At 42.2% G+C, this 27,399-nt stretch overlaps 1 protein-coding gene across 6 annotated transcripts; it reads left to right on the top strand.

Annotated features, from left to right (window-relative positions):
* Window positions 1-26,947, top strand: LOC139537771 (gamma-aminobutyric acid receptor subunit alpha-1-like). 6 transcript variants are annotated; one of them, XM_071339530.1, is made up of 10 exons: window positions 1-20; window positions 2,816-2,915; window positions 6,341-6,453; window positions 7,700-7,767; window positions 9,929-10,149; window positions 11,112-11,194; window positions 13,931-14,074; window positions 16,432-16,584; window positions 24,824-25,026; window positions 25,527-26,947. In XM_071339530.1, exons 2-10 carry the CDS (start codon window positions 2,836-2,838, stop codon window positions 25,851-25,853), a joined length of 1,392 nt encoding a protein of 463 aa, XP_071195631.1. In that variant the 5' UTR covers window positions 1-20; window positions 2,816-2,835; the 3' UTR covers window positions 25,854-26,947. The 6 variants fall into 6 exon arrangements, with proteins under 6 accessions (XP_071195631.1, XP_071195630.1, XP_071195635.1 ...); XM_071339529.1 differs by lacking the exon at window positions 1-20 and adding an exon at window positions 286-462; XM_071339528.1 differs by lacking the exon at window positions 1-20 and adding an exon at window positions 855-1,208.
* The last annotated feature ends 452 nt before the right edge of the window (window positions 26,948-27,399 follow it).

Genomic DNA, 27,399 nt, shown 5'->3' on the forward strand with positions numbered 1-27,399 from the left:
ATCACAGTCTCCGTAGTCTGGTAAATAAAACCCAATGCCAATATCTCATTGATGAGTTATGATTTGTACATGAAGGACGAGTAGTCTCGATGTCATCATAGCGCGTTGTAAACGTATTCAAACAAACCAAAATATCAGTGTGTATTTTGCTTTGAGGTCAATAAACCGGCTACATAAATGTTCCATTATTACATATCTCATCATGATTAAAATGTCTTCTGGTTTGTAGTTTAACTTGAAATACGCAGATGACTACAAAAATATACGCTCGGTATCATCAGGCAGATTTTGCAGAAGCACAGCACAGCTCTGTCTGCTCAGTCGTGGAGTGCAGGCGATAGCGGCATAATATTTGACAGTAAACAGGCGGTCTTGTTATCTCGATGCGAATCCTGGGCTTTTGGGGTACAGTGAGTGACTAAAGTTAATTTCCAGTGAGGCTTGTCTCATCAAATATATCGGGTGAGGGAATATGCATTTCTTAACATTGGGAAGAATGTCTTCGTGTGTATGAATGTGTTATTTTTATTTGCATTGTTTCTTCATTGATATGAGATAATAATTTAATAATCGGTTGGGGGTCTTCGTTTTGGTCAGAGCGAAATCTCGTGTTAGTTGATATAACCAATTCTATAAATGTAAAACGCCGTTTTTATCGGAAAACATCAAACATCAATCAGGAAGAAAAGGGGAGCGGGGGACAAGGGAGCTGGTTGAAAATGTAAGAGGATTTGATTTTGCAGCCACTGAAAAAAAGATTAAGTCTACAGCAGTGGAAGTTACATTGTGCTGAATATAAACAATGGGCGGATTGGTCTTTAGATGAGACATTGGTACCACCTTCCATTCTAAAATAAAATCGCCCTGGCTTGAAGTCACAGCCTATTTCACATCCGGTTTACACAGTGATATGTTACCATTGTCCTGGTAAAGTAAAGCTTTATTTGGCTGCAGTCTCCGTATTTAGAGTAGATTTTGTAGTTAGATTGTCAATTTGTTGGGGACTGAGAAGAGTTTCACTCCCCACACCATTGAACAGTGCGCGAGACCTGCGCATACTCAGCATCGTCAGCTGCCGCTTCTCGAGACTCAAGCTAAATTTCGTCAGATCTGAGATCTTGGAGGACTGTTCTCATCGAATCCGTGTAGAAAAGATATCCGTAAAAGTTTGAAAATACGACAGCCTCGAACATCTCTGGCATATCGCTGTAAGTGAATTTTCATTTTGCTTGTCTTTTTCGGTGCAGAAGGGAGTCGGGGAATTTGACTTGCAGTTCGAACGGCAGTGAGTTGTGTTCAGCCTAACAGAGGCAGAATCCAGTTCAAATAGATGGTATATGAGTTGCAACGGTCGGGGAGTGGAGGATGTGGAGTTAGCTATTGAAAATGAAGACGATTTTCTGGCATCTGCTGTGGTATGACATGGTTTTGTCCAAGTTGTTTCATCCCTGGACAGCGCTCCGATTGTAGCATTATACAGTTGCTTAATTACTCGCCACACACTAAGGTTTAAGGTGAGCATTGAGAAATGCCAATATCTCCCTGAACTCAAGATGTTTATACTGGGGACACATTTCACGGAATAATATAGAAAGTGTGGTGTATGTGATTTTTCCCCCCATTAAGCTGCATTATCCCTGGTTTATCAAATCCTTGTCAACTAACGACATTTTAACAGAACATTGCACATCGTTTAATACGCTTCGTTTGCGGTATATTCCAGTTCAGTTTGGAGAAATTAGGCGCCGTATCTTCTACAGTATGTATCTTTAATTTACAGGTTATTGTAGTCGTTTGTTTGATAATGGTGTAGCTATTGATTACAATACCTTTGCGTGGGTAATTAATTGCTGCTGCCGTGGGAAACATCGTTTTATATATATATATATATATTTTTATGGTTCAGTTAAACGGGCATCTGGCCAACAATTGTATTTTCATAACGCAATAACATTATCTTACCACTTACATCCTCTGAAAGTGGGATGACATTATGATTTCGGACGAAGGTGAAAATGCGTGAATCTAAGAGGATTTGGTTTAATATGCGGTTTCAGACGCCTTTTAATTGCAGGCTATGAATAAACTAAGTAGGCTATACAAGTGCTATGAAAACAAATGACATACAAGACTATGTAACCGGTAACATGTTTGATTCTTTATGCAATATGCATGCGTAATGTAATGTATGTCCACGGATCATCCGAAATCGATTCTTCATGGAATGTAGCTCTTTTTTAAAGAAACCAATACATCGCCGCCAGTGTATCACATTCATTCAGACGCGCTCTCGCTATCCTTCTTTTCAGGTAATTATATAAAGTGTAATATATAGTAAACTGAAAACACTAAATAATATCTGATGGCTTTAACGTCTGTGTGTTTATGTGTCAACAGACATCTGACTTGTGACGAGAACGCTTGGTTTGATTTGTGACATATGAGTTTACGGATGCAGTTCCGTTAAAGTTCAGTTCAAGATAGCCTGTATAGGCTGTTTTGTGAAATATTTAGTGTTTTGAGGTTCGACCCATCACCACATCTTAATGTAAGTCGTTTTTTTTGTGTGTACAAAAGCTGGATACTAATATGAACTGAAAGATACAACATTGTTCTTGGGAAAGGCTGGTCTTAGAACCTTGCCTGTCTCTTATGATTCTGAAACCTCTTGGTTTCAGAATCACTCACCTCTTCATTTGTGTCGTGTTTGATTGTCTCTTGAGCCAGTCTTGTCAATGGTACTGCTTTTTTTCAGATGTGGTATTTTATTTTTTGTTTTATTTTCTGATGTGTAGTTGTTGTCTTCCTTCTTCAGTGACAAACCACTCTCCAACCATGGGTGGACGGATAGGAACGGCCATACTGCTATGTGTGTGGGCCTGTTTGCTGGTGGCCAACGTGCTTTGTGGGAAAAGGTAAGGTGGGCTTCGACCACACAAACAAAATATTCACTGTCAAGCTAGATTTGGCCCAGAAAAGAGAATCACTGTGTTCTGTTCTAGGGTCTAGTTACGGAGACAATATGCTAGTCTCTTAAGTCCCCAACAGTGTGGAATTAGAATATATTTTGTGATCTGCAATCATGTCATGTTGGAATCCATCCCTCACTGGCAGTCTGAGAGCAAACACCTGATTATCCTGGAGAAGAAGGTATGATTGTAATGATCATGTTTTGCCAACTGATCATATTTTATGTTGTGCATGACTCTGTGATGGCAGTAATTAGGGCATCACTTCAAGACTCCACACTGTAATTGCGATAATAAGAGGAGCTGGGGCCGATCTGCCCAAAATAGCAAATACTGTGTTACAGTTTCCATATGCTAAGCAACCACATAGGATAACACCGAATGTTCAACCAGAGTAGAGAAGTGCATGTCTCAGACATTCTGTCGTTTATTCAAAGGATGTATGTGTTTCAAGTGACATAGTTGAAGTAGAGGTTAGTCCAACAAAAAAAGTCCCACTTGGGAATACAGATGGCGTCTGTGCTCGGACCACCCACTCAGTACCACAGTGAGATGGGATGAGAGATGGTAGGTTTTGACATGTGATTACCACACTATTAATCCCACCATTGAAATGACAGACATTTGCATTTACACCTCAATGCTAATCCAGTCTTTAGGATTAACATTGAGAAGTTTGACATTGAACCAAACATATGCAAATATCAAGGATTCACTATTTGCAAATGAAGCCGCATATACTTAGATAACTTTGTGTGCATATGATCATGTGGAATCACATAGCATGAAGATGCTTGACTATTAAATGAATGAAGTTTGGTTTTTTTCTATTCTGCTAGCCTAAATAATTCAGTAGAGCTGTCCGAGCTGCATCCACATCTAATCAGTCTAATGAAATTGCCATTTACGGATTTATTTTCCGTGAGCTGTGACATTTTCCATATTAATCAACAGACAGTTTAATGTATCTTAACCGCACTGCTTCAAGGATGGCCCATTTAACCAATAAACACCTTCCCTGATTACTCCACCTTACAACTGTCACCATAAACTGCAGTGTAATTACTGCCTTGTGATTTACTGTATTGACCTCTAGAACTCAAAAACAAACCATGGAGGGTTTTTGAACAAACGCAATAATCAGGAGCACACGTTGATATTGGTGTTGTGATATTTTAAGGGAATAGGCAGGGAGGCAGGTAGGGAGGGAAGCAGAGAGGTAGGGAGGTAGGCAGGGAGGGAGGGAAGGAGGGAGGGAGGCAGGGGGAGGTAGGCAGGCAGGCGAGGGAGGTAGGCAGGCAAGGAGGGAGGCAGGGAGCGAGGCAGGGAGGGAGGGAGGGAGGCATTTATTTAACTTTCCTACTTAAATAAAGGTGAAATAAAAGGCATGCAGCAGTGAGCAGTACTGTTGCTGTTCAGAGGACCTGTAGATGGGGGTGGTGTATGATGTTTTATGAGGAAGTGACCCCAGCAGCTCATAAACATCCAGTCCATTGCTCTCTGCTTATCTGCTTATCCCCCCCCCCCCTTCTTTCTCTCCTTCTGCCTCTCCCATCCTCTGTCCCCACCTCCCATTCCCAAATATATTCTATGTCAAGTGCATTTGAATTATTCCTCACTTGAAAGAACGCCGAGGCGTGTATGTAAGTGTAAGTCTGTGTTAGTGTGACAGAGTGAGCATAGCATGATGTGCTGCGTGTGCTCTGTTTTTTCGTTTACCTCTCGGCTTGGCTTACTGTTTTTACTAAATGTTATGTTGTTGCCATGTGTTTCTGTTCAGCTGTGTTGTGATATCAGCTCTCCTGCTGCTGTAAGTGTTCTGTATTGATGTTTGTGTTTGTCATAATGTCCCTGTCCTTCTGCGTTATGATGTCTGTACTGTCCTGTGATTTCAATGTTTAATTTTTAAAAATAATAATTGCACCGCACTTCCCAGTCGTCACTGGCCAAGCCGTCATTGTAAAAAAATCTTTTGTTTTTATTTGATAAATAAAGGTGAAATTAAAAAAAGAGGCATCCTTGCACGTTTCCTGTTGTGTTTTTTGTGAGGAGGATATAATGAACTAATCTACTGTATCTGGGGACAATCGAAAACCTTCGGCATGTTGTGTTCACTCATTGTATCAGCAAGCAGAAAATACATGTGTGTGTGTGTGTTATTCAGATGAAAGTTTTTCAGCCTCACATGACCCTGCAGGCAGTTCCTCAGATCTTTGTTTTGGTGGCCTAGACTCTTGAGCTATGGCATGGAAGATTTAGCCATTTCTTAAAGTTTCACACAAAATAGAGATTCATAACTGTGGAATTGTTTGATATCAGACGCTTGTTCCAATTGCTTGTCTCATTATTTGTCTTATTTATATTTCCTAAAAGTATTTTTGTCAGGAAGCTGCATTTTTTAACAAATAGCCTATGTGGGAATGAGAGGTGTGCTGATGCCATATTAACTATATCATTCCTGCAGTGATGTGAGCAGCATGTCCTTATTTAGAAGAATCGTTTACCTGCTCACATTTAAACCCCCCGCCCCCACCTTCTCTCTCACTCTCTATCTCTCTCTCTCTCTCATTTGCGGCCGCCTGCATGCATGTTCTCTCGGCTGTTCTGTTCTATCCTCCTGCTACTTGCCATTTCAGATTCCCCCCTTCCCTTCCCTTTGCAAGTCCATGCTAACTTATCTTGATGACCTCCCCTTCTCCTTGAAGCTGCGTTCTGAGCAGAGATTGTTTCAAACACTGGGGACTGTTTATTTAGCATGCAATCAAACCAGTGTGGTCCGCGATTGGTTGTAAAAAGGGAACATGATTGCTCAGAGGAAAACTATTATTTATGAGAAAGGCTTTCCTGTGATTATTTATGAGAAAGGCTTTCCTGTGATTATTTTTGAAAGAGAGAAAATATCCCCCCCCCTTCCCAAGCGGACTATTTCCCTCTCCACCTATACTTCCATTTGTTAAAATACACATTTTGCAACATATTGAAATCTGTATTGCTGTTGATTATTGTGTTGAGATATTAATGAGTGGCGATGTTTACTCCACTCACACAATTACTGATTGTGGGTGTTCTGAGATTGAATTAACTATTTTGTTTCATGTTGCTCAAAGAGCACACTCAATGAGTCCTTTGCTGTTAAAAGACCACATTAAGGTATAAATATTTCATTATGAGTCCTGTGTGTGTACAATTTCATGCCCTGTGGATAAAATAAACCTATTTCTCACATTCATATGGCTTTATTACATTTCTGTATCATCAGAGGAAGTAGATTTTAAAGGATCAAGAGAAGTTGCTCAGCTGGGATTTTGCTCCAACACTCCTGCATCGATTCACCGAATTCACTTTCCAAAATTGCTCTTCCTTTTCGTCAGCTCTGGACAGAATGGCCAGACGGACGAGCAGAAAGACAACACGACAGTGTTCACCCGGATCCTAGACAGTCTTCTAGATGGCTACGACAATCGTCTCAGACCAGGGTTGGGAGGTACAGTACTGTACAATGGTTTCTCACCAACTCATCATTCTGAAGTTTAGGGAAATAGAGGTGATTGGAGATAGATGGGTGGTGATGAGTGTCTTGGATTTAGTCAATAACATGTTTATTGCATGATGCTGTCAAGTATTTTCCAGCTAGTCATTTTCTGAATCATTTGTTGTGTTATTTGGAATTGTTGGCACCAGGTTGCAGCACTCTGTTGGTTTAATATTGATGGTTTGCCAATACCATTACTTGGAGGATAGCAGTCCAGAGCACATCAAAACATAATTTAAAGTAATATAATATAAAATACTATTATATAATATAATATATACGCCATTTAGCAGACGGTTTTATCCAAAGTGACTTACAGTCATGCGTATTGACTACAGACTGGAGTCCTTTGTCCTGCTTCATGAAAAATACATCTGCAATGTGTTTGCGTATCGTCACAAGTATGCTCATATCTTGTTTTCTCTGCCTTTGCACTCGTATCAGAGGAATCTACAGGAGGGTGATTTACTGTTAGCTTGTTTCCTTAGAAGCATGATATCAAGAACTAGTATCTTTTGAAAATGAAAGCAAACTGAAATGAAAGCTCCCCGGTAAATAACTCCCCTTGTTCTTTTGAGGAATAGTGTATGTAGGATATTCTCATTGAGACCTTGGGTAGTTTTGTCACTTTTCATGGAAGTGCACTGTGTGCCAGACAGTTATTGCGTATACTGATTTATATTCGACTCAGCTTGACAGAGTTTTGGAGAGATATGTAGGCCTACTGGAACGTGAAGGGGATTCTGATGGAATTGACTGAGTGGAAGGTCAAACAGGCAGGGGAATAGTACATTTTCAGTGGCAAATGGAGAGAAATTAAACATTATGATTGACACCATTCCTGATGTAAATCATGTTTCCGTTATTCACTTCAAGAAACATAACTCTATACAGCAGACAAAGTTACTGTAAATACATCAGCCACATAAAGACCAGGTGGAATTTGATCTCAGCCAAGAGATTTGAAAATTCATGAAGAGATTGAGTCAGTAAAGGTACTGCCACTGAAACGGAGAACTCAGAAATGGTTATTGACGTGAAAATCGGGATTGTAAGGTGTCATTTTGGAAGGGGGCTCTGTGAGAATTGGGGAATGAAACGATCAATGGGCTAGAAATGCTCCCCAGGATTACGAGCTAGTTAGAGCTAATGAGGAGCCCTGATCGCCACTCACTCTCCTAATTTCTTGGTTCAACAGAGCGTGTAACTGAAGTCAAGACTGACATTTTCGTGACGAGTATTGGGCCCGTCTCGGACCATGACATGGTATGCCTGTCTTTCCTCTCTGTTATTCCCCTCTCTGAAATGTCACCAGTTCTGTGTCCTTGTTCTCCCCTTAACCCATTTTCATGTGGTTCCAAAGGTAAAGTGTTTATTGATTTGATCAGCCCCCCATTAGTTTTTCGACATAAATGAAATGTCACAAGCAAGGAAATGTTATTAGACCAATTGGCTCAGTCATTTCCTAGATAAATGCCGCTTGTAGTCTTAAATGAAAGTACACGTGTATGTCAATTTGTATTGCATGGCATGACCCAAGCGGAGAGGCTTGGTATTGATGTAGGTATAAGGACTTTGGATCTTGTATAGCCTTGGTCTTTAGACATGGCCATGATGTACAGTGTATTAGCAGGTGCTTGGGACTAGATTGCAAAGCCCTGGTCCGTGTTCCAAATGGAACCCTATTCCCTACTTAGTGCACTACTTTTGACTAATTTTAATGGCACCCTCTTGGTCCTGGTCAAAAGAAGTGCACTATATAGGAAATAGGGTTCCATTTGGGATGCTAACACAGAGAGCAGATGCTGTTGTCATGGCTAGAGACATTACCCTTCCTATGTCTATCATGACTGGATAATGTGATTGGATGGATATCATAATCACACTGAGATAACTGACAGAGGAATGATTAGGCTAGTCTTCCTCAAATTAGACAAAAGTAATTTCATTTAGCAAAAGTGAGCGTACCTCCCATTTGAAAAATAATGTAGAATATTGAATAGGTCCTCTTTATTGAATGGCAGTGGCTAATGTGAGATTGATTTGTTAATGATTTCTAGGTTGAGACGTCTTCTTTAACCACTGTAGATGAATCGTAGCAATAATATAAAACTATTATCAATCTGAATCCGTGTAAAGTACAGAGAAATAACACGTCCTGTGACATATGTGAAACTCTCTGTCTCTCTGGATCTCTCTCTCTGTCTCTCTCGCTCTCTGTATCTCTCTTTTTCTCTCTCTGTCTCTCTCTCTGTCTGTCTCTCTCTCTGTCTCTCTCTCTCTCTGTATGTGTCTCTCTCTGTCTCTCTGTCTCTCTGTCTCTCTCTCTCTCTCTCTCTCTCTCTCTCTCTCTCTCTCTCTCTCTCTCTCTCTCTCTCTCTCTCTCTCTCTCTCTCTCTCTCTCTGTATCTCTCTGTCTCTCTCTCTGCCTGTCTCTCTCTCTGTCTCTGTCTCTCTCTCTCTCTCTATCTCTGTATGTCTCTCTCTGTATGTCTCTCTCTGTCTGTCTCTCTCTCTCTCTTTATCTCTCTGTATCTCTCTCTCTCTCTCTCTTTCTCTCTCTGCGTGAATATCTCTCTCACTCTCTCTTTCTGCCTCTGATCTTGATGAAGGTTCAATATTTATGCACTTGAACCGTTTGTATTTGATGTAATATGAGTTTATTACTGTTCATGCTCTAACATATGGGCCTGCGCTACTGTACAGTAGGTAACGGAATGGTCTGGTCAGAAGAAACAGCTACAGTAGCTACCACTTCCCTTTCCCAGTCCACTTCCATTACCTTGCAGCTCTGTTACCGTTCACACTAATTACCTCACGGATCTGTTACCGTTCACACTAATTACCTCACGGATCTGTTACCGTTCAAACGAATTACCTCACTGATCTGTTACCGTTCACACTAATTAACTCACTGCTCTGTTACCGTTCAAACTAATTACCTCACGGTCGGGAGAAAACTGAGAAGCACCTTTTAATTTCACTGGCTAGCTAACTCTGTCAGGCATTCTGAAACAATGACATGCTTAGCCATAGTGATTAGTGCATGTTAGAGTGATATATCATGCCAGTGTTTGTATTTTTTGGTGCGCTAAAATCTAGAGCACTGTGCTTCTTCCTCATGTTTATGGAGGACACATTCATGAGGACAAGCTGGAAGACTGAGACGGAAGCCACTCCACCAGTTAGATAGATCTACCTTTGTTGAAGCCTTCTCCTTGACAAGACAAGACAGTCACCAGCAGGACAAATAGGCCGTTGCTGCTACATGGAAGCCTGAGTGACGTGAGAGAGAAGCAAAGTGGTGAAAAGTGGGCGTGTGCATTACTCAGCAGCATGTGGTCTGTAACATGTCTGGCAGATATAGGACGATTAGGGCAGGACAACCTACCTCTTCCAGGTGCTGATCTTGCATTCTCTCTTACAGGAATACACCATTGATGTGTTCTTCCGTCAAAGCTGGAAGGACGAGCGGCTAAAATTTAAAGGGCCAATGGCGGTTCTCCGTTTGAACAACCTGATGGCCAGTAAAATCTGGACCCCTGACACATTCTTTCACAATGGCAAGAAGTCTGTGGCACACAACATGACTATGCCCAACAAACTCCTACGAATCACAGAGGAGGGAACTCTGCTCTATACTATGAGGTGAGAGAAACCATTTTCCCAACTGGGATATAGTCTGCTTTCTTCATATTAGATTTAGGAAGAGGTATTTTTAACACTGAAAGTGGAAATCCTCACTGGGAAGCAGAACGTGGTTGTCTCTACAGATAATAAGCATCATATCAGTCCCACGATGATCGTGATTCCAGTACATTATAATGTTTTTGTAATTTATGCTCTAGAAAATACTGTTGGTATCCAGCAAATTATTTATCCTTAAAAAGGAGTGGCAGTGGAGAGCACCAAGAACCATAGTGAGTGGAGCGAGTAGTGTAGACTAGAGTGGTAGAGTGGAGGCTCGCTGGGAGTTTTCATTTGAGCTGAATCATCATAAATTATGGTTCCAGATGTGAATTTCCATGGCCCACAAAATGGAGCTAACGTGTGGGTCACAGAGGGTGGCCATAAAACATTATTTTACATGTTTATTAGCAGATAAGGACACGGTGTGAGTTAATATTTATGTCGTAGAGATGACGAATGGGTGACATGTCATGGTTCGTTTGACATTCCCCTTTTCACTGTGCTGTCAGGAACAGGCTGCGTCAGCAGTGTCCCTCCATTCCTTCAATTAGATTTACAAAAGGCTTTTGTTGTATCTCATCTCTATCTCTCTCTCTCTGACTCTCTCTCTCTATCTCTCTGTCTCTCTCTCTCTCTCTCTTTCTCTCTCTCCCTCTCCCTCTCCCTCTCCCTCTCCCTCTCTCTCTCCCTCTCCCTCTCTCTCTCTCTCTCTCTCTCTCTCTCTCTCTCTCTCTCTCTCTCTCTCTCTCTCTCTCTCTCTCTCTCTCTCTCTCTCTCTCTCTCTCTCTCTCTCTCTCTCTCTCGCTCGCTCGCTCGCTCTTTCTATCTTTCTCTCTCTGTGTGTGTCTCTCTCTTGCTCTCTCTCTCTTTCTCTGTCTCTCTCTGCCTATCGCTCTCTCTCTTTCCCTCCCTCCCTCCAGACTGACCGTAAGGGCAGAGTGTCCCATGCACCTGGAGGACTTCCCCATGGATGCCCATGCTTGCCCACTGAAGTTCGGCAGCTGTGAGTGATTCGCTGTTTCCCCCCGCTCTCTTTGTCTTTCCCTTCCAACAGGAAACCCAGTACTCGTACCTGATAGGAGTTGACAGTGGCGTAACAGCTGTTCTCAGGCAGGACCTGGCCTCCCAGGCCCGCCAGGCCCCACCAAGACCCGCCAGCATACTGTAGACCTCTGTTTATCGGAGGCAGTACTCCCTGTCATACTTCCAGTTCCATTGTGCCAGCTGGTCATTGCTGCCAGGTCTTCTGACCCCAAATTATCCTCGAGAAGTCGAGAGAGAGAAATCGTTTTTTGTTGATGTTTTTCTTCTCACTTTTGTTTATTTCACTACCTTTGGCAATGTAAACAGACGTTTCTCATGCAAATAAAGCCCCTTTGAATTGAGAGAGAGAGAGAGAGAGAGAGAGAGAGAGAGAGAGAGAGAGAGAGAGAGAGAGAGAGAGAGAGAGAGAGAGAGAGAGAGAGAGAGAGAGAGAGAGAGAGAGAGAGAGAGAGAGAGAGAGAGAGAGAGAGAGAGAGAGAGAGAGAGAGAGAGAGAGAGAGAGAGAGAGAAGCCCAACGATAATGAGTATAACACACCTTGAATAAAGACCAACTCTCAACTTTAAACTGGCTCGCTAAATATTTTAGTGATGAGGCTCCTCTGCAGAACAAATCCTCAACCGTGCTGAAGCAACACTTTACGTGTTGCCTGGGTCACCAGGTGGGAAGAAATCTGACTTGGTTGTTTAAAGGTCAGTCAGATTGAGATGTTGTTTGTTTCTCTTTCCCTCTCTCTCAGTAGCGGTGCGTGGGTAAAATTCTGGGAAGCCAGAAAAAAAAGCCATATTACAACCTATGTGTTGTGATAATTGCGTCGTTTTGTCTACAACCTGTTCGTTCATATGCCTTGCCACTGTGATATATAGGCCTAAGGCAGAGACAGTAAGAACACACAGTGGCAGAATAATTCAACCACACCTTTGTTTCATCACAAAACCGGAGAGCAACATCTGTCTGGTGGAGTCCACAAAGCATATTGCATGTAACAAACAGTTAAATGACTTACAGCATGATAAGTTAATGTTCCCCACATTTTCTGACTACTAAACAACTATTGATTTAGACCACAGAGAGTTTATTTTTTATTTTTTTATTTTACCGTTATTTTACCAGGTAAGTTGACTGAGAACACGTTCTCATTTGCAGCAACGACCTGGGGAATAGTTACAGGGGAGAGGAGGGGGATGAATGAGCCAATTGTAAACTGGGGATTATTAGGTGACCGTGATGGTTGAGGGCCAGATTGGGAATTTAGCCAGGACACCGGGGTTAACACCCCTACTCTTACTCTTACGATAAGTGCCATGGGATCTTTAATGACCTCAGAGAGTCAGGACACCCGTTTAACGTCCCATCCGAAAGACGGCACCCTACACAGAGCAGTGTCCCCAATCACTGCCCTGGGGCATTGGGATCTTTGTTTAGACCAGAGGAAAGAGTGCCTCCTACTGGCCCTCCAACACCACTTCCAGCAGCACCTGGTCTCCCATCCAGGGACTGACCAGGACCAACCCTGCTTAGCTTCAGAAGCAAGCCAGCAGTGGTATGCAGGGTGGTACCGCAGAGTTACCGCAAGTCGCAAAGAAAATAGGATCTGCCTCCACCATTCCAGAACCATTTTAACTTCAACATTTCATCATCATCAAATCACCTATGATTAGTCTAATATAGTGACAACTAAAAGACACCAAAAACAATTTTGTCTAATCAACGGAAACCTAAAAAATGTTGTGGATGTCCATGGTTCTGAATTCTGTGTGTGTGTGTGTGTGTGTGTGTGTGTGTGTGTGTGTGTGTGTGTGTGTGTGTGTGTGTGTGTGTGTGTGTGTGTGTGTGTGTGTGTGTGTGTGTGTGTGTGTGTGTGTGTGTGTGTGTGTGTGTGTGTGTGTGTGTGTGTGTGTGTGTGTGTGCGTGCGTTTGTGCAAGTAGAAAATCCATGTTGACTCCCCCTATGGTCTATGACTTTGTCATATTGTACACACTTTTAGTTTTTGTTGTCCTAGGCTACCTGGCTAAAATTCTTGCTCGCCTAACTTCCTTACATGGGCAACGTTAGCTAGTTAACATTAGCCTTCTACATCTAGCTACATATTGAACTTCCATTCTCTCAGACCAGGGAACAATGTATGAATTAATGGTTGGATCAGAATAGTCGTTCTAATCTTTGGCCAGTACGAAGAATTAAGTAAAACCACAAGTCCAAATCCCTATCTCCATGCATGGCTAATTTAGGAAAGGGACAATTTTAGATTTCTGGCTAGCCACCGGAGGACAACAACACAACGAGTTGTTTCTGTCAATGATGTATTGCTCTCGATGTGATGTAATTGGAGTGATCCCAAATCCCAACTGGCTTTTTTTTGGTGCGCCAGGGCCATTCACAGTTGAGCGCAACTCTGATTGGCTATTATTTTGTATTTTGCATTCAATGCTACGGGCGGCAACAATGTCATACTCTTTTTGACCAGACAGCATCAAATAGATGGCCTACACACAGAGAGACAGAGGGGCGCTGTTTCACTCAGATGCTTTTCTCCGGTGAGATACATTCAGCCACTTGCGAATTGAAGGAAAATTATTAAACACAAACAAAATATTAATTATTTAATGTTTATTTCTTGGTATTTTTTGGGGGGAAGCCTGCCTCTCCTTGGCATCCATGAATACACACCACTGCTCTCTCTTCTTCCTGACAGATGCTTACACCAGGGCTGAGGTTGTGTACGTGTGGACGAGAGGGGCAGCCCAGTCTGTTGTGGTGGCTGAAGATGGCTCTCGGCTCAACCAGTATGATCTGATGGGGCAAAGTGTGGACTCTGGGGTTGTCCAGTCCAGCACAGGTCTGTTTCCCTTGTAAAATACACTATATGTACATAAGTATGTGGACAACCTTTCAAATTTGTGGATTCGGCTATTTCAGCCACACCCATTTCTGACAGGTGTATAAAATCGAGCACACCGCCATGCAATCTCCATAGACAAACATTGGCAGTAGAGTGGCCTTACTGAAGAGCTCAGTGACTTTCAATGTTGCACTGTCATAGGATGTCACCTTTTCAACAAGTCAGTTCGTCAAATTACTGCCCTGCTAGAGCTGCCCCAGTCAACTGTAAGTGCTGTTTTTATGAAATGAAAATATCTAGGAGCAACAACGGCTCAGCCGTGAAGTAGTAGGCCACAAAAGCTCAAAGAACGGGACCGTCGAGTGCTGAAGCCTGTAGCGCGTAAAAATAGTCTGTCCTCGGTTGCAACACTCACTACCGAGTTCCAAACTGCCTCTGGAAGCAACGTCAGTGTAACAGTATAACTTTAGTCCGTCCCCTCGACCCGGGCGCGAACCAGGGACCCTCTGCACACATCAACAACAGTCACCCACGAAGCATCGTTACCCATCGCTCCACAAAAGCCGCAGCCCTTGCAGAGCAAGGGGAACCACTACTTCAAGGTCTCAGAGCAAGTGACGTCACCGATTGAAAGGCTATTAGCGCGCACCACCGCTAACTAGATAGCCATTTCACATCCGTTACATCAGCACAAGAACTGTTCGTTGGGAGCTTCATAATATGGATTTCCATGTCCGAGTAGCCCCACACAAGCCTAAGATCACCATGCGCGATGCTGTCGGCTGGAGTGGTGTAAAGCTCACAGACATTGGAGGGAGGGAGAGAGAGCAAGTGGGACAGAGAGAGAGACAGAGGCAGAGAGAGACAAAGCAAGGTCCATACAGAAAGGGTTTGACGAGATCGTTGTGGAAGAACTTGACTGGCCTGCACAGAGCTCTGACGTCAACCCCATCGAACACCTTTGGGATAAATTGGAACACTGACTGCGAGCCAGGCCTAATTTCCCAACATCAGTGCCGGACCTCACTAATGCTCTTATAGCTGAACGGAAGCAAGTCCTCGCATCAATGCTCCAACATCTAGTTGAAAGCCTTCCCAGAAGAGTGGTGGCTATTATAGCAGCAAGTGAGCGACCAACTCCATATTAATGCCCATGATTTTGGAATGAGATGTTCGACAAGCAGATGTCCACATACTTTTGGTCATGTGGTGGGTACCTACACTAAACTTCCCTCTCTGTTCTCTCACTTCCACTGCTCTGTGTTTGTAGGCTTACTCTGAGAACATGTCCCAGATTTGTCATTTCCCTTGTGAGCATCACATCCTTTCCCTTCTTTTTGGTACATTGATACTGGCAAAGGTATTGACAAAGTAAAATCAGTTTCCCCTTTACAGTACATTTAACTGCAGGCAGAAAGGTAGATTTGAGTGGAATTATGAGGAACCATTGATTTACCAAAACCAATGTAATTAATGTTGCATGACCATTGAATGATTCCTTTGTTTAAATCTCTGTCAAACATAAAGAGCCAATGTATTACTATCTAAGTCAGGGATCATCAACTCAATTCAGACACTGGCCAATTGTTTCTTGAGCCGATGGTCGGGGGCCGGAAACATGATTACAAATAATTTGTATGCAAGTTGACTGCAAGAAGCCCAAACAAATCTAATATTTGACTAAAACATAATCATTTCAAACCTTGCAAACATTTGTATACAATCCCGTTTCTCTCTGCGTGGGAATACTTGGCAACATATTTCATATAAATCCACCCGCGGGCCAGACCTGGCTCGCTGACCGCCAGTTGGGGAACACTGACCTAAGTCATTCCCAATGCTGTCGCAGAGCATTCAATATGTTATTGCTCTAAATGCATTGATGAATTGGGTTTTTATCAACTAACTCCATGCCACATTATTGAATTAGTTGATAAATGAGGCCTAAACAATAGTAATAAATGTCTGGCAATAAAACTACTCCATGTCTGTAACATGACTAACCTCTACACAGCACACATAGACAGACTTCCTCTTCGGTATGGTTTAATAGTCTTACACGACAGCTGAAGATTATGGAGTGCACAAAACCAGCACACTACATAGACTGATTGGATGTATTATTTTCCATATATTTTTTTTCTAATTGGCTTTTATTTCTGTTTTGGAAGGGGGGGTGCGTTGACGCAGACAGAGCTGCTCTCTCACACATTTCTGGAGGATATCAGATCAAATATTTAGGATTCACAGGAGCACTAGAGCTCTATGAAGTGGCTCTACAACTCAGATGACACAGACCCTTCTCATGCTTTTCAACTCTCTGTTTCCCTCCGTCCCACCTTCCCGAAAAACAGGAGAGTATGTTGTCATGACGACACACTTCCACCTGAAGAGGAAGATCGGTTATTTTGTCATCCAGACGTACCTGCCCTGCATCATGACGGTGATCCTGTCCCAGGTGTCCTTCTGGCTCAACAGAGAGTCCGTCCCAGCCAGGACTGTGTTCGGTGAGTTCCTACTACTTCATGCCAAACGTAAACCAGTTGACATACACTCAGTGGTAACTAACCACAGCAGACCTTCACTTTCATTGAGAGTGTGATGGGAACAGAATGATCCTCGTCACTTTGCCTTACTACGTCCCTTCACATGTAGCTCTGGATTCAATTACTACACTATATCTCAATTTTGATAGAGTAAGTCTGTCGCCCATCAATTAATGAGTTTGTGTCGAAGCGAAGGAAAAGTATCACTGACACTCACATTGGTTGGTTTTCTAAAGTCAGTATAATAAACCAGATTGGTAGAATTATCTTGTTACTGTCTGTTCACAGTGGAATTTCAACTTCTATTCTGGCTGAGGGTTACTGTCTGTTCACAGTGGAATTTCAACTTCTATTCTGGCTGAGGGTTACTGTCTGTTCACAGTGGAATTTCAACTTCTATGCTGGCTGAGTGTGGCTGTGACTGTGGATGTACGTGTGTGTGTGAGAGAGAGTGCTGTGTGTGTGTCAGCTCGTACGCAACAGCGTCCAAAAGGAAGACTCTTGTTGGTCAGTCTGAAGCATGCTTCTCCTTAGCAGAGCAGAGCACTGTCTAGCTGGGTTGTCCTTGTTTTACCTTCTCCTCTCTCTGCGCATCGCCCATGACAGCGTCTCCCTTGGCCTAGTATTTATTAAAAGAGCTTTCCGAGCTCCATAATACAGCCTTTATGTGAGTGTAAGGAAGAGGGTTTTTCAGCACCAGTCCTAGACTGTACTATGTTTGCTGCAGGGCTCCTGTGGTGCTGTTGGCTACCTGGTTCTGTTCATCACATGGCAGAGAGAGGAGTAGGGGAATGAGGTTGACCTCGATGCATAAACTGACATATGGAATTGTTTTCAGATGGTTATACTACGGATCATTTAGCTATTTGATTTAGAATTGTAGGATCCCTTTAGGTATATTAAAAAATATATATATATATATTTGATAAAATATTGATTTGGGCCTTTACTACTAAAGCCCATAAAAGTGACAAAAATGACAGTAAATGACAAAAAGGACAGTAAATGACAAAAAGGACAGTAAAACAATGAATCATAAGAAGCAAGGTTTTGAAGTGTCGTAGGAAATATATACATGTATCTTTTTTTTTACACATATTGAACCTCTATTTTTAGGGTAGGAACAAAACTACCTTCATACTTCCATTCGTTTTTTAAACCGGAACTGGTTACCTTCAGACGAGTCCCAGAGAACACCATCATGTTCGTGATGAGACGGTGACACGGTCTGACAAACACCACTCTAACTCTGACACCTTTCACCGCAGATGCGGAAGTGCTACACTGCCAGATGCGGTGGATTGAGACGCAATACAGTGGCTGGCGAAAGTATTCACCCCCTTGGCATTTTTCCTATTTTGTTTCCTTACAACCTGGAATTAAAATAGATTTTTCAGGGGGGTTGTATAATTTAATATACACAACATGCCTACCACTTTGAAAATGCAAAACATTTTTTCTTGTGAAACAAAGAAGAAATTAGACAAAAAAAATGGAATACTTGAGTGTGCATAACTATTCACCCCCCCAAAGTCAATACTTATTAGAGCCACCTTTTGCAGCACTTACAGCTGCAAGTCTCTTGGGGTATGTCTCTATAAGCTTGGCACATCCAGCCACTGGGATTTTTGCCCATTCTTCAAGGCAAAGCTGCTCCACCTCCTTCAAGTTGGATGGGTTCCACTGGTGTATAGCAATCTTTAAGTCATAACACAGATTCTCAATTGGATTGAGGTCTGGGCTTTGACTAGGCCATTCCAAGACATTTAAATGTTTCCCCTTAAACCACTTGAGTGTTGCTTTAGCAGTATGCTTAGGGTCATTGTCCTGCTGGAAGGTGAACCTCCATCCCAGTCTCAAATCTGTGTAAGACTGAAACAGGTTTCCCTCAAGAATTACCCTGTATTTAGCGCCATCCATCATTCCTTCAATTCTGACCAGTTTCCCAGTCCCTGACGATGAAAATCATCCCCACAGCATGATGCTGCCACCACCATGCTTCACTGTGGGGATGGTGTTCGCGGGGTGATGAGAGGGGTTGGGTTAGTGCCAGACATAGTGTTTTCCTTGATGTCCAAAAAGCTCAATTTTAGTCTCATCTGAGCAGAGTACCTTCTTCCATATGTTTGGGGAGTCTCCCACATGCCTTTTGGAGAACACCAAACGTGTTTGATTACTTTTTTCTTTAAGCAATGGCTTTATTCTGGCCACACTTCTGTGAAGCCCAGCTCTGTGGAGTGTATGGCTTAAATTGGTTCTATGGACAGATACTCCAATCTCCGCTGTGGAGCTTTGCAGCTCCTTCAGGGTTATCTTTGGTTTCTTTGTTGCCTCTCTGATTAATGCCCTCCTTGCCTGGTCCGTGAGTTTTGGTGGGCGGCCCTCTCTTGGCAGGTTTGTTGTGGTACCATTATTCTTTCCATTTTTTAATAATGGATTTATTGGTGCTCCGTGAGATGTTCAAAGTTTCTGATATTTTTTTATAACCCAACCCTGATCTGTACTTCTCCACAACTTTGTCCCTGACCTGTTTGGAGAGCTCCTTAGTCTTCATTGTGCTGCTTGCTTGGTGGTGCTCATTGCTTAGTGGTGTTGCTGACTCTGGGGCCTTTCAGAACAGGTGTATATATACTGAGATCATGTGACACTTAGATTGCACACAGGTGGACTTTATTTCACTAATTATGTGACTTCTGGAGGTAATTGGTTGCACCAGATCTTATTTAGAGGTTTCATAGCAAAGGGGGTGAATACATATGCACACACCATTTTTCATATTCTTTTTTTTTAAATGATTTTAATCAAGTTATTTTTTAAATTTCACTTCACCAATTTGGACTATTTTGTGTATGTCCATTACATGAAATCCAAATAAATAATCCATTTAAATTACAGGTTGTAATGCAACAAAATAGGAAAAATGCCAAGGGGGTGAATACTTTTGCAAGGCACTGTATCTCTATCTCAAAGTGAAAGATTTTGATGGGGATGGTTTTGTTCTGTAACTTAGATTGACGCACCGGTGCTTTAATCAGCTCTAGGCTATTGACAAACAGCTAGTTTATGGTTGCTATTCTTATTGATTGTTTTTCAGTTGAGACAGTTGAATTTAAGATTCCAATAATCAGCTGTACACGCTTGTATCGGTACTATATTGTACTATACTGTACTATACTGTACTATACTGTACTATACTGTACTATACTGTACCGTATCTGTACTATTGTTTTATACTGATGTTTGTAACAAGCGTGTCTTATCAACTCTTCAAATGTAACTTGTTCAAGACATTAAGAAATAATGAGTGAAATTCGAGTAGTAGTGTTTGTCTCATCAAGTCATATTAAATAACATAAGATATTGTAATGTATTGCCTCCTGGTTAATAGGTTCCGTGTGAGTGAGAAAACACAGCATACGCACACCCTTTTAGATAAATAGGCCATTTAAAACACAGCAGTGGGTTAGGTAGGGTTATCTATTTGTCGTTGTTACGATCAAAGAAGGCAGATAAATTCAGAGCCAGATTATTGCAGTGGAAAAACGATTTGCTATTTATTTATTTATCATCGAAATAAAATGAAATACATATATGGTAATGATTATATGGCTCTGAAAGGAAAATGGAATGAATATGTTACATTATATTACATTTTGGAGCAAATACCCTGTCCTTTATTCTCTCTCTGTGGCTGTCCTAGACATCAACGGTGCTCAGAAGATTAGCTGTCTTTCTTCCCTGCTCTTAAAGCCATTCACAGTGTATGTACTGGCTGTGCTGTGCCCAGCTGCTTTTTGATGTATCTGCTGATTAAGGTACAATGGAAGTGAAAGAGAGAGAGAGAGAGAGAGAGAGAGAGAGAGAGAGACAGAAACAGAGTGAGAGAGTGAGTGATTGAGAGAGAGTGAGAGAGAGACAGCAAGAGAGAGTGAGTGAGAGAGAGAGACAACGAGAGAGAGAGAGAGAGAGTGAGAGAGATAGAGAGAGAGACAGAGTGAGAGAGAGTGAGTGATTGAGAGAGAGTGAGAGAGAGTGAGAGAGAGAGACAGCAAGAGAGAGTGAGTGAGGGAGAGAGAGACAATGAGAGAGAGTGTGTGTGTGTGTGTGTGTGTGTGTGTGCGTGTGTGTGTGTGTGTGTGTGTGTGTGTGTGTGTGTGTGTGTGTGTGTGTGTGTGTGTGTGTGTGTGTGTGTGTGTGTGTGTGTGTGTGTGTGTGTGTGTGTGTGTGTGTGTGTGTGTGTGTGTGTGACTGGGGGTGGGCAGACCAGTCAGCTATGGAGATGTGATGCTGGCACACGTCTTTCTTGCAACATTCCCCCCAGTAAACACTCTCTCAAACAGTCCCAGAGCACCGCTATACAACATCTTCTGGGTTGCTGTGTGCCACTGGTGTCACGTTCCTGACCTTGTTTTCCTTTTGTATTGTTGTGTTTAGTGGGTCAGGACGTGAGCTGGGTGGGCAGTCTGTGTTGTTTGTTCTATGTTAAGTGTCAGGTTTAATTGACCTTGTATGGCTCTCAATCAGAGGCAGGTGTTTTCGTTTTCCTCTGATTGAGAGACATACATAGGGAGGTTGTTTCACATTGTTTGTCGTGGGTGGTTGTCTCCTGTGTCTGTATGTATGTTCGTGCCACACGGGACTGTAGCGTTTGTTTGTAGTCGTGTACCTGTTCGTGCGTTCTTCATGTTGTATGTAAGTTCCATGTTCAGGTCTGTCTACGTCGTGTTTGTTATTTTGTAATTTTCAAGTGTTTTCGTGTTCGTTTCGTAATTCAATAAATATCAGTTATGTCATCATACCTCGCTGCACATTGGTCTTCAGATCCCTCTCTCCTCTCCTCGTCCGAGGAGGAGGAGGAATTAGAGAATCGTTACAACTGGCATGGTTAGACATGTGCAGAATACGTTTAAGTTATTGATAAGGCCATGAATAAAGCAGTAGCCTTAATGTTGACACAGCAGGCTTCTCTGATAGGTGAATAGAGAGGACCACTTAACTGCTGGGAGTGGTAAGAAGTTAAATATGAGTTTATTCTAGATTTCATTTGATATACTTGATTTATTGGTTGTGATTCATCCATGATTTCCTTGTGACAGTGTTTTCTATCTAAGCCAGCAAGGTGTGACCGTCTCATTGCCCCACCTTTCCACTTATCACCAGACATTTCTAATTTCATTTTTGCAGTGTACCTTTTTCACACTATTACTCTTCATCTCTAAAGTGTTCTTCCCTGCTACCTACTGTGTGTGTGGAGGCAGACCTTGTTAGATGATGTGTTGATCTGAATCAAGTGGCAGTGATTCTGCACACGGAGCTACATTGAGTGGAAACCACTACTAATCCACACAGAACTTTCCAGATGGAACAGTAAGGGCCACCACGCGCAGTCTATTAGTCCAACTGGTCAAATAGAGTCATTTAATGATTCAGTCGCTGTACTCATTTAGGTGAGAAGGAATCTGAATACCGAACAGTGTTTCTCTGTTCAATAAGTAGATGTTACCATGCCCAACACATGACTTTGTTTGCATTCCACACATCATTTGGGATTTTAACACTTGTTTTTTGGGGGGGTGGGGGAAGGGTTGTGAAGACGTAACAAAGTTAGAGCCGGCGAGTTGTTTCCATGGCAACACAGCTTGCTGTCTTTATTTATGATAGTGGGAAAGAGTGTGGTGGGGAAACGAAAGACGGAGGCTGCTGCCTTAAACCAGCATCATGACTGGCTGTCGCATGCCCCTCCCACTTCCCCAAACCCACTTATCCATCCAACCACCACCCCCCCCGCAAATCTTCTTCAGGCACGGTTAGATGCAGTTGTGATGTGTTTTCCTGCAGGCTATGGATTCCAGCTGAGCTCCTAACAAAAGGGTGGCGTGTAGGAGACCTCAACTTCTAATCACCCCCGGCAAATCTCCTAGCATGGAAATCCAGCCAGTGATGATCAGACTGAGGTGACTGAGCTGCTGAGGGGATAATGTCATGTTGGCGGTGCTGCCTTTCACAACACCTAGCTATTTCTACTGTAAAGCCCTGTCCAGACACAAAAACACTCTAAGCCCATGATGGACCCACATGATGACAGTAATAGAAAGCTGATTTGACACCGTACAATAAAGGAAAGTGTCCGAGGTCGACTTTATGATCAAAACTGTTTTTATGGCAGTGAAAAGACATCTTGATAGTAGTATGACCTTTCAAAGTAATTCCACCGCTGTCATAGTACTCTAGTCGAGTAGAAATGATATCATAGCTTGGCCTTATACAAGGCTATCTGCAAAATCTAGTGGTCCTTCTACAAATGGAGTGGAATGGAGTGAACATGCATATTTTGGGGACATTTGAATTTTTAATTGATTTATTATTTGTTGCTGACGTGATTTGTATTATTAGCATCACTTTGTAAGCCTGATGTAACTGTATGAACTCAGAATAGAATGAGCCTGAATGAGATGTAGGACTATGAGTCATCATCACATCGCCGGAATGAGGGACGTCATCATTCTGATGGCAAACAATAACATTCAGAGCTCAGAGGAGATCGCTCCACTGCCAGATGCCTTCGTGGCTTTGAGATTGCGTGCGTGTGCTGTCTCATTTGTGATTGAAACATGATGATTTTTATGTAGTAAGGTCAGAAGAGTTAAATAGACATCAAAGAGCCTCACACACCACCATGGAAAATTATTTTCAAATTTTTTGTTCGTGATATCTTTGTGAAGTCTAGAATAATTCTGCATTTAACTGTGAGAAAAAACGTTTTCTTTTCTATTCTCATCAACAAAAGGAATTCAAAAGAAGTACGATTAATTAGAATAAGGTTGTCTAAAAACCAAGTCACAGGACCAAGGTCAAACCAAGTCGCAGGACCAAGGTCAAACCAAGTCGCAGGACCAAGGTCAAACCAAGTCACAGGACCACGGTCAAACCAAGTCGCAGGACCAAGGTCAAACCAAGTCGCAGGACCAAGGTCAAACCAAGTCGCAGGACCAAGGTCAAACCAAGTCGCAGGACCAAGGTCAAACCAAGTCACAGGACCAAGGTCAGTGGAGTCACTGAGTTTTAACCTATCTCTAAAACACCAGGCTGATTCTCTGATTTGTCTAATCTCTCCATCTCGGTCTCAGTCAACACAGTCATCCAAGCAGAGCGGAGTAGGGAGAGACAACAGTAGTTTAGAAGCGTATGTTGGAGTTGAGCTTACTGTATAGTCCAGAGTTTTATGTTTTATGTCCACTGTATTTGTACAGTATATTCTGTATGTTGACTGTGTGTCTGTATACTATCTGTACATTGTCTATTGCTGGCAGCACCTATTCACAAAGTAAAATTCTAGGTATGGGTAAATGTAATTCGTGAATAAGTGATTCTGATTCTGCTGACAAGGCTAACACTATCCATTCTCTATATACCTGTTTTAGCCAGTACCATTGCAGTATAATACAGGGGTGGTGGAGGAAGACTCTGTATACTGGCTAGTTCATGACCAGTCTCTACTGGGCTGTTATTGTTTTGTGGTGTAAACATCTGCAGCAGTCCGTGTGGGTGAGCAATACGCCGACAGACATCCCCTGACCTGCTTCTCTTCTCCAACAGCCCTGCTCTCACCTCTGCTTTAACAAACCCCAACTATAGGACATGATGACCTCACATAACCCTGTAGGCTTAACACCCTCCCTCGTTCTGTTTTTAACTTCATCCAACCTTTCGTGCGCAGGTATTATGCAGGCTTAAAAAGAAGCCTGGTGCTTTTATCAAACCTAAATGATGTCTCCACCGGCATTACATGATAATTCCTATTTCTCTGGGGCTGCAGCCTCGTTTTTCGTGTAATGCATGAAGTTGGAATCAGGGATGCTTTGGAGAAGTTGGCAAGCTTTGCGGCAGCTAATCAAAATTTAATGTTCAGGATGCCAACATAATGGTAGCTCATGCTTCATCCATTTAAGCAATTTTACCCAGTGACCAATTATGTTGTTACTGATTCAAGATGTGCAGTGTTACATATGTCAACAACAGTGTGTTTTACTCTGACCAGAACATCCCCATGTTGTAAATGCCCACACGTGCTACATTGGACAGAGTGTGTCATTGGTGCATGTAATATGTGTATTTAGTCTACAATGTGAAACCAAACAAAGCTAGAACATGCTTTGTTCCATTCTAGAATGTAACCCATTCTCCCTCTCTGTCCATACAGGAGTGACGACTGTGCTGACCATGACCACCCTCAGTATCAGTGCTAGGAACTCTCTCCCCAAGGTGGCCTATGCCACAGCCATGGACTGGTTCATTGCAGTCTGCTATGCCTTTGTCTTCTCTGCCCTCATTGAGTTTGCTACAGTCAACTACTTCACAAAGAGGGGCTACGCCTGGGATGGAAAAAGTGTGGTGCCAGAGAAGGTGTTCTTCCTCTTATCCCCCATAAAATATATTGTTGTTTTTTAAAATAAATTACATATTTTGTGACATATTAAGATAAAAATAACTCAAATTGTTTCTAAACATCAAGATCGGGAGTGTTCTACCTAAAACCAGAGCAGTTAGTTGGAGCACAACATCGAGGGTTGGTTTTATATCATTTGCTCATCTCAGTGAAAATGAGATTCATGGGACATGACAAGAACATGAATAGTTTAGTGTTCCTCCATAGTGTTCAGGTCGTCACTGTGTCACCAGTGCAGTTAGAACTACAATACATTACTATGCTATGTGGTCTTCAGCTTCTCCTGAACAACACTGAGAGTGGTATTAGACAAACTCTCACACAATGTTTTGCCATGTTTTGTTATACTTATCTGTAAAGGTTGTCCCGAAATGTAAATTGCTAGCTTGTCAATGTGCTTTGTTGGTTGGTTTCTCAATAGCTAACCCAAGGAACTGTCTGTTTACCTCTCATGCAGCAAAAGAAGAAGAAGGAGTCCCTCCTGAAGAAGAACAACACCACCGCCTACACCGCCGCCACCGCTACAGCCTTCGCACCAAACATTGCCAGAGATCCTGGTTTGGCCACCATTGCCAAAAGCGCTCCCCCTCCCCCCACTGAGCCCAAAGAAGAGCCAAAGCCCAAGCCACCGGAGGCCAAGAAGACCTTCAACAGCGTCAGCAAGATCGACAGGATCGCCAGAATAGCCTTCCCGTTACTCTTTGGAACCTTTAACCTGGTCTACTGGGCAACTTACTTGAATAAGAAGCCTAAGTTACAGGGTATGACCCCGGGGTCCCACTAATCTCAATCCCCCTTTCTTTTTTTCCCAAATGTTTATTTTCTGAAAACATGGTTTTCATGCTGGTTGAATTCCCAGTCGCCACATTGCTTTAATGTCAAATACCTTCCAAGATTAAAAAAAAAAATAGAAAATAGTAAAGGTCTTAGGATCTGAGCAATGTGGTAACTATTTCATGGGAATTGTTTTTGGGGGGGAGGGATTATGCTACTAAAGAAAATATGCTATAAATAATATATGATATACACAAGAGAATGCTATTCTACAAATGCACATAGCCCAACAATTGTTAACAATCTATTATTCGTTTTTGTTTTCTGATATATGTTCAGTTGTTGTTTTGCTTTACATTTTTAACACTGTAAAAGAAAGTTGTGTTTTTGCATGGACTGGGCATTTTTCTTTTCAAAGATCAATCAACATTTATTTCACCCATGGACCAGTTTGTTTGATATCAGTGACAAAATGCTACCTTCAATCTTCATCAAATATTCCTCTCTTCTCTGTAGTTGATGTTTTGGGGTTTGTTCATTTCCTTTTGTTGAAAGAATCAAGATAGGGGTTCAGCAATAGCAATAAAACATGTCTCAATGGAAACAATGTCGTTCATTCATCGATTTTAGAAGAAGCTAAATGATTTTATTGTTTCTATGTGCAACATTAGGAATAATATTAATTTAGTTGTTTTGTAAAAATGATCAAGTGTTAGAGATGTCAACATTATGTTTAAGCTTTTCAAAGAGTAACTAATGGTATACATATACAACTCCTGGCACAAAAAAAAAGGTTTTCTTTCTTTAACTGTTTATGAAACATTGAAAATAGTTTGTATGAAGAGAGTATTTACTGGTTCACTCAAAGTGACTGTTTCTTACCAAGTCAGTGTTCCACTGATCGCTGGTCAACGTTGCCAGTGGTTATCAAGTTATTAAGTACTTATCAAGTATAAGTTAATATATATTCAACTAATTCCATAGCTGTGTGTATGTGCGTACTGACACCAACAATGTGTCAAGGTCTGGGATAGTAATGAGTAAGAATGTAAAACTGTCGGAATGCATTTTATATTTAGAATTAAAAAACACTATTATTCTTTACTTTGGTTTCTGGTTTCTGTGGCAGAGATGAGCCCCTAAAGGGACATTTGTACAGGGCCCAGAGGACTGTCAGCAAGATTGTTAAGTTTCTAAGATGTCTGGTAGCAGTGAGCGTTGCACCGGGCGGGCAGTGGCAAACACATTGAGAGTGAAGAGCAGTGCCACTAAGGAAAGGCTACTCCCATGATTGATGACACTAAGTTTTCCATCCTGCTCTATTCCATGACCCTGTGATGGCTCCGTAGTTCCCATCTTCTGTTGCCGATGTTTTAGACAACACGTAAAACGTAGCTGCTACGCTGCCTTCAGTCTCACATGCCGTTAGAGAAATGCTTCTTTTTGGACTGCATCTGTTGCTGCTTGATGTTGATGAGAGAGAAGGCGGAGGCACTCAACTCTATTGGCTGGTGCTGTGTTCTGCGCATAGGAAATGTCTTGTAGTTCTTTGACAC

This window comes from Salvelinus alpinus, chromosome 13 (genome assembly GCF_045679555.1).
Source record: "Salvelinus alpinus chromosome 13, SLU_Salpinus.1, whole genome shotgun sequence".
Lineage (NCBI taxonomy): Eukaryota > Metazoa > Chordata > Actinopteri > Salmoniformes > Salmonidae > Salvelinus > Salvelinus alpinus.

Coding starts and splice junctions, on each gene's coding strand:
- LOC139537771 (XM_071339530.1), top strand. CDS start 2,836: ATGGGTGGACGGATAGGAACGGCCATACTGCTATGTGTGTGGGCCTGT. Junction 11,195..13,930: donor CCCACTGAAGTTCGGCAGCT/GTGAGTGATTCG, acceptor TCTTCCTGACAG/ATGCTTACACCAGGGCTGAG. Junction 25,027..25,526: donor AAAGTGTGGTGCCAGAGAAG/GTGTTCTTCCTC, acceptor CCTCTCATGCAG/CAAAAGAAGAAGAAGGAGTC.